Source organism: Cyprinodon variegatus, unplaced genomic scaffold (assembly GCF_000732505.1).
Source record: "Cyprinodon variegatus isolate N-32 unplaced genomic scaffold, C_variegatus-1.0 Scaffold11, whole genome shotgun sequence".
Lineage (NCBI taxonomy): Eukaryota > Metazoa > Chordata > Actinopteri > Cyprinodontiformes > Cyprinodontidae > Cyprinodon > Cyprinodon variegatus.
Window position 1 is genome coordinate 2,450,329 of NW_015150464.1, and position 5,697 is coordinate 2,456,025.

The 5,697-nt window shown below is 37.2% G+C and overlaps 1 protein-coding gene across 9 annotated transcripts in view; it reads right to left on the minus strand.

Annotated features, from left to right (window-relative positions):
• lrrfip2 (leucine rich repeat (in FLII) interacting protein 2) overlaps positions 1 to 5,697 on the minus strand; it is a 62,392-nt gene that overhangs the window by 2,274 nt on the left and 54,421 nt on the right. For 6 of the 9 annotated variants that reach the window (XM_015380730.1, XM_015380721.1, XM_015380737.1 and 3 more), the window contains 5 exons: positions 4,963 to 5,064; positions 3,124 to 3,256; positions 2,870 to 3,037; positions 2,710 to 2,789; positions 1,567 to 1,671 (listed from right to left, as the gene is read on the minus strand). In XM_015380730.1, coding sequence (XP_015236216.1) covers positions 1,567 to 1,671; positions 2,710 to 2,789; positions 2,870 to 3,037; positions 3,124 to 3,256; positions 4,963 to 5,064 — 588 coding nt within the window. The remainder of the gene's footprint in view (positions 1 to 1,566; positions 1,672 to 2,709; positions 2,790 to 2,869; positions 3,038 to 3,123; positions 3,257 to 4,962; positions 5,065 to 5,697) is intronic. The other 3 variants (XM_015380746.1, XM_015380770.1, XM_015380780.1) reach the window with 1 other exon arrangement.

Consider the following 5,697-nt stretch of genomic DNA (forward strand, 5'->3'; position numbering starts at 1 on the left):
CAAAGAGCTAATGCTAACTCAACGGTCAGTTTATTACTTTCTTTTTTCTGTAGTTGAGTTAGCGTTAGCTTTCGAGTTAGCGTTAGCTTGCATGACCAGCTCCCTCATGCTGTGTGTTTGTTTTTTTAAATCAACTTTATTAGAAAAACTTTATAATACAGAAAAAAAAATACAATTTACAGTGAACAATCACCAGGGGTTTGAACAAAAAAATAAAAATAAATAAATAAATAAAATAAAAAGTAATTAAATAAAAGTAAAAGAAGTAATAGTAAATAGAAGCATATAAAAGGAATATATAAATACTTTAAATTTAGAGCATAAAGTTATAGTTTTAGCAGCTTTTTTATTATTGGAGGAGGACAATGTAGAAGAATAAGTAGTTGCTTCCTTTAGAAAAGAAATACATGAGGGTTTAGTCACAATAATTTTACATTTGTGGATATAAAACTTGGCCAACAGTAACAACAGATTACATAAGAAGAAATGTTCAGAAAGTTCTTTTTTTATATTTTGTGATTCCAAATAAAACATCTTGAAAATAAAGTTCAAATTTATCATAAATATTGTCCAGAATGAAGAGACAGATAAAATGCCTGGTGTGTTCACAGGACCAAAACAGATGAGAGACTCTGAGTAAATGTTGCGGAAAGTACAAGTGATATCAATGTCCTTTTTATATTTAACCAAAAAAGACTTTACTGGATAACAGCGGTGAATGATCTTAAAGGAAACCACTTTAACCTTGTTTACTAGTAAATATTTATTAGGTAAAGACCAAGTTTTGTTCCAGCATACCTCTGAGGCCACTCCAGACCAGACTAAAATTACGTAAGGAACTGGAATTGAGTTTGCTTGGAATAAAGTACGAATATGTTTGTTATTTTTAGGAGATTTAGGTTGAAAACACAATTTACCTACATACGTGTCAGTTAGTTTAGTTGGAGGTCTCGGGCCTTTGGAGAATAGAGAAGGCTGACCTTTGAATAACATAACGCCTGGTAGAATAGCATTAAAAACAATAGCAAACTGTTTTTGGCTTATAGGAATGTTAAAATGATACTCCGTCATGCTGGTTTTCCTTCCATATGAGCTCCACAAGCGTCACGTCACGTGACTAAGAAAACGTAACGGGATTGGCTGGGTGTTGGACGCCACAACCCATTGCTAACGTCTGTGACCTGAAGTAACCCTTCCCTTTTTACACTGAATTTAGACGCCGAATTTAAGACGGTGAAATAGAGCCAGTTGAATCTCAGGAGGCTGAAAATATTGAGTTTGAATTATGAAAGGTTGAATTTTTTATATGCAGATTTTTTTTAACACTGAAAAATAAGTATTGAAAATGTAATCACTCTGAAATAGTAATGTGAATTTTTAGCTTGAAGAGAAAATAAATGCAATTTCAACTGTGTAGAAATAATGAATTTTTTTTTTAGGTCAAAAATGTGTTCTGAATATATTTTAACACTGAAACAGTAAGTTCAAACATACAATATTTTAATTTCAGTGGCATTTTAATTCAAATCCCAGCGACACAGATTTACTTCCATACAGAAAGCTTACCTCTCTCTGAAGTCTCCGCTTCTCCGCTTTGAGCTCGTCTTCTACTTTCTCTGCGTTATCGGACGCTGCCTTGTACCGCGCCACTTGACCTTCAAGTCTGCTAATCTACAGAGACAGACAGACAAGGACTTCATTTTACCTCCAAACCTTAATGAATAAACACCAGCCACTGATAGAAAAGCATCAATCAGGATTAGACTGATTTTTTTCCTTTCAGGTTTGTTTTTCCTGCAGAACAAAGAGAAATATGAACATGTTTACCAAACGAAACACACAGACCCCCCACTTATTGTAAGAAATATGTTTTTTTCCCCTGTTATTTAGCTCTTAAATGTCTAACAGATGTTGTAAACATAGATACAGAAACCTTCCATTAAATAAACAAGTGGTCAAAAAAAGCATTGATGAAAAACAACTAACTTTTTTTCGGCTTCATGAGACATAAAAATAGGCAAAAATTATCAGAAGCTTCACTTTTATTCTGATTTTTATTTGCTTGTTAAAATCTGTTCCCTGTATGTTGGGAATTGAAGAGAATGTGTTTTAAAAACTTCAGTAACAAAGAATGTTCCATTTTTTAGTCTTGTAGAAACTGCATCATGAATGCACAAAGAAGCGCCGTCATATATCCTTCCTCCCAGCTGCTGTTAGACTTTATTACCACATTAAGCAGTTAGGTTGTCATTTTTCTTGTTCTCTTCAAAGTTTTTGTTTTTTTTTTAATGCAGAAACATCCAAAAACATTTTATAGACCATTTAAAACAAACTAATCAGCTGCACGTTGCGTTCGTTTCATTTTGCCGCTGGGGCACATGGATTTCCCCACTGAGGGACGATAAAGGTGTTTTTTTATTCTGTTATTATGTCAGCAGTTGGTCAAGCAAAGACATTTTCTTAACGTTCCTGACAAATATGCTAAGTTAGGATTTTCTGAATGATGCCGAACCCAGAGCAGTCCCTCAGCAGGTTGTGAATAATTTTGACCTGTTGGTGTTGCCATAGAGGTTAGAAAACAGCAGCTGCTTGGCAGCCATTTTCCTCCTCAGAGAACAGGAGGATTGAAATGTGTTGCTCCATGCTAGGCTACGCTGCCATGCTAATCATATTTAGTCCTACTAGGATCCAGATCCAAAGGTTACTTACATTTTGCTCCATTGTACCCATTTCTTGTTCCGCCTTAGAAAGCTTGAACTTATATTCGCTAATCTGTCTGTTGGCGTCTCCTAAAGGATAAAAATCAGAGTAATGAGTCTGAAATCTGTTTTTATCATGAAGACTTATCTACAGGAGGATATGAACTTACTCTGCATCTCAATAAAGTGCAGATCTGTACCGTTCTCCAAACTCTCTCCATCCCCCGCATCTCCGACCTTTGAGTGTTTCTGTTTCTCCTCCTCCAGCTGGATCTTTAGTTTCCTGATCTGAGCCAAAAGTTCGTCCTTCTCCTCTGCCAGCTTCCGTAGCCTGACGTCTGCATTAGAGCAAACATGCGTCCCACAGTTTTTAAGGCTTCTTTGCTACTGAGGCGAGAGGTTTGATCAGACGGCAGACCCTCACCTAGCGGACCCTCTCCTGCAGACTCCAGCACCTGGGCGGCCTCCTGAGTGACCAGAGTGATTCCTGAGGAAGGAGGCTCATGGTTGACATCTCCGTTAGGCGTTCCCTCAGGGATGATGACCAGACCGTGTTTCTGAAAGAACAACATTATAAATCAGCAGGGATAAAAACCAGAGCCGTTTGAATTAGGGAAGCCCTGATAAAGATTTTTCATTCCTGAAACCATACAGATAATGTACATTTATGCACTTTATAAATCTGAAATGTTAATTTCACTGCTAAGCTGCTGCTCATTTACAGTCAGAAAGCTGCACAAAATGAAATTTTGTTTTGTACACACTATAGTAGGGGGTCAGAATAAAGAAAATCCTCAACCAGTAAAGATCCGGAGACATTTTTTTATTATAATCTGTTACTTTAAACTGAATTTAACACTGAAATAAAATGAGGTTTTTAATGCATCCATGTTATACATAGAATTTTTTAAATAAAAATATATATACAAAAAATAGAAAATTTTTCCATTTTAAATTTTAAAGTGTTTTTTGAAGTAGAGAACAATCGTTCAGTTTGGTATATAGACAATTTCCTGATTCTCATATTTTATAAAATACGGAAGAGGATTAGGGCCAGTGGAGAAAAAATAAAGTTAACCGATTTTTAAACTTTATTTCAGTTTAATATGGAAAAAAGTCAGAATTCTGACTTTTTTCTCAGAGTTCTGACTTTTTTCTCAGAGTTCTGACTTTTTTCTCAGAGTTCTGACTTTTTTCTCAGAGTTCTGACTTTTTTCTCAGAATTCTAAAAAAAAAAGTCAGAATTCCGACTTTTTCCCCATACTATACTGAAATAAAATAAAAAAAATCAGCTAACTTTTTTTTTTTCAATGGCCCTAATCCTCTTCCGTAATAAAACACCTGAACTGACTTTTTTTTTTCCCTTTTCTTTTTTCTGTCTTAATGTTGGCAGTGGGCTTTAATCTGCCCTGCAAGGCTTTAAACCTGGGTTTAAATGGAGACTAAGCCATTCTCAAGCTCATTCGTGAGTTTATATACTCCCAAAAACTAAGACCGTTTGATTAAATGATTGGATGCAAACTATTGGTACTTCAACAGACCAGGAAGCAGATTTCTCATCTCAATCAAAATATAAATTTTATACTAAGAGGCTTAAAGTTTCATCAAATCCAGTCAAAACGCCTCAGAGCGCCTCTCAAACTTCTCATCTCAGGAATGGATGAAAAGATGCTGAGTTTGGAAGCAGAGAACAAACGTAGTTCATACAATGGATAATCCTAATTGTTACAAAAATCCTCAACAAAACGAAAATATTTGGGCAGAAACTGAACATATGCTGCCTGGATGATGGTGGGGTTTTTTTTAATCTCGTATTAAATTAAGCGCAATTTTCCTAATGGGGGGTTTTAATCTCCACTGAATCCCTGAAGGCTGCACGGTGGAACCGTTCTGTAGGGCTGTTACTGTGCAGCAAATAGTTCTGGGTTCAATTCCCCCCTCTTGGGTCTCCCTGCATGTTCTCTCCAGGTACTCTGGTTAATCTAATCACTCCTGTGACTTTAACAGACAAGCTGTAGAAAATAAACGGATGAAATGATGTAACGAAATTCACGGTTGGATTCTTATTCATTTTGAACGATGGATTTATTATTTAGACAAAAGAAAAGTAGAGGCTGCTGAAAAGGAATTAATCTTAACAAAGATGAGATTACGTTTAAAGCAGAAGAACATCAACAGAGTGAAGAGTTCATTAGGAAAAATACAGCAGAGAAAAGCCAAAATCATTCATCGTCTCCTTTTTCGGGGCCAGTGGTGAACCTACCTCTCCTGCTTTGGACTTCGCCTTGATGTCAGCGAGCTCATCTCTGAGCTCATCTCTCTCATTCCTAATGCAATCAAAGTACTCTTTCTGCCTCTCTAGGGCCTGGCCACACATGAGAGAAGACAAGAGAGAGGAGGACAGGTTTGGAGAGACTTTGGACAAAGATGCAGAAGACATGCAGCTCTAGCAGCCGGTGGAGGGATGGAGACTGAAAACTGAGCAGACGTGAGCAGGAAGACATGCAAACACAGGGCCTAGTCAACGTAGTCTCTACGGGTCGTTTCAGTGGGATTCTATCTGACAGACCAACACATGAGGTGCACCGCTGGGAGGTAGAAAGGAAACGATGCGATGCTTTAAATGTTTTCAGACGTCAGGTTAACGGTGAAAATGATCCAGCTGTTCTGTAAGGACCTCTGAGATTTGTTAGAGAACATCAGAGGCCAGCAGCATCATGGAGGCTGAGGTCAGGGAGAAAACTGAGACCAGTCTGCTTATTAAGAGCAGAACTGCACTGGATTTTATTTTCCTGCATGTTGATTCATTTAGGAGCCTAGCATAGCTCCATGTTCAGAGAACAGTGGAGACGGTTAGACCGAAACACTTTGTTTTAGGGATGCACGATATTGGGATTTTGGCCGATATCCGATATGCCGATATTTTAAAACTCATGTAACCGATATCGATACCGATGTTAAAGCTGGAGAAAAATAAGTAGTCATTGAAAATCGCAGT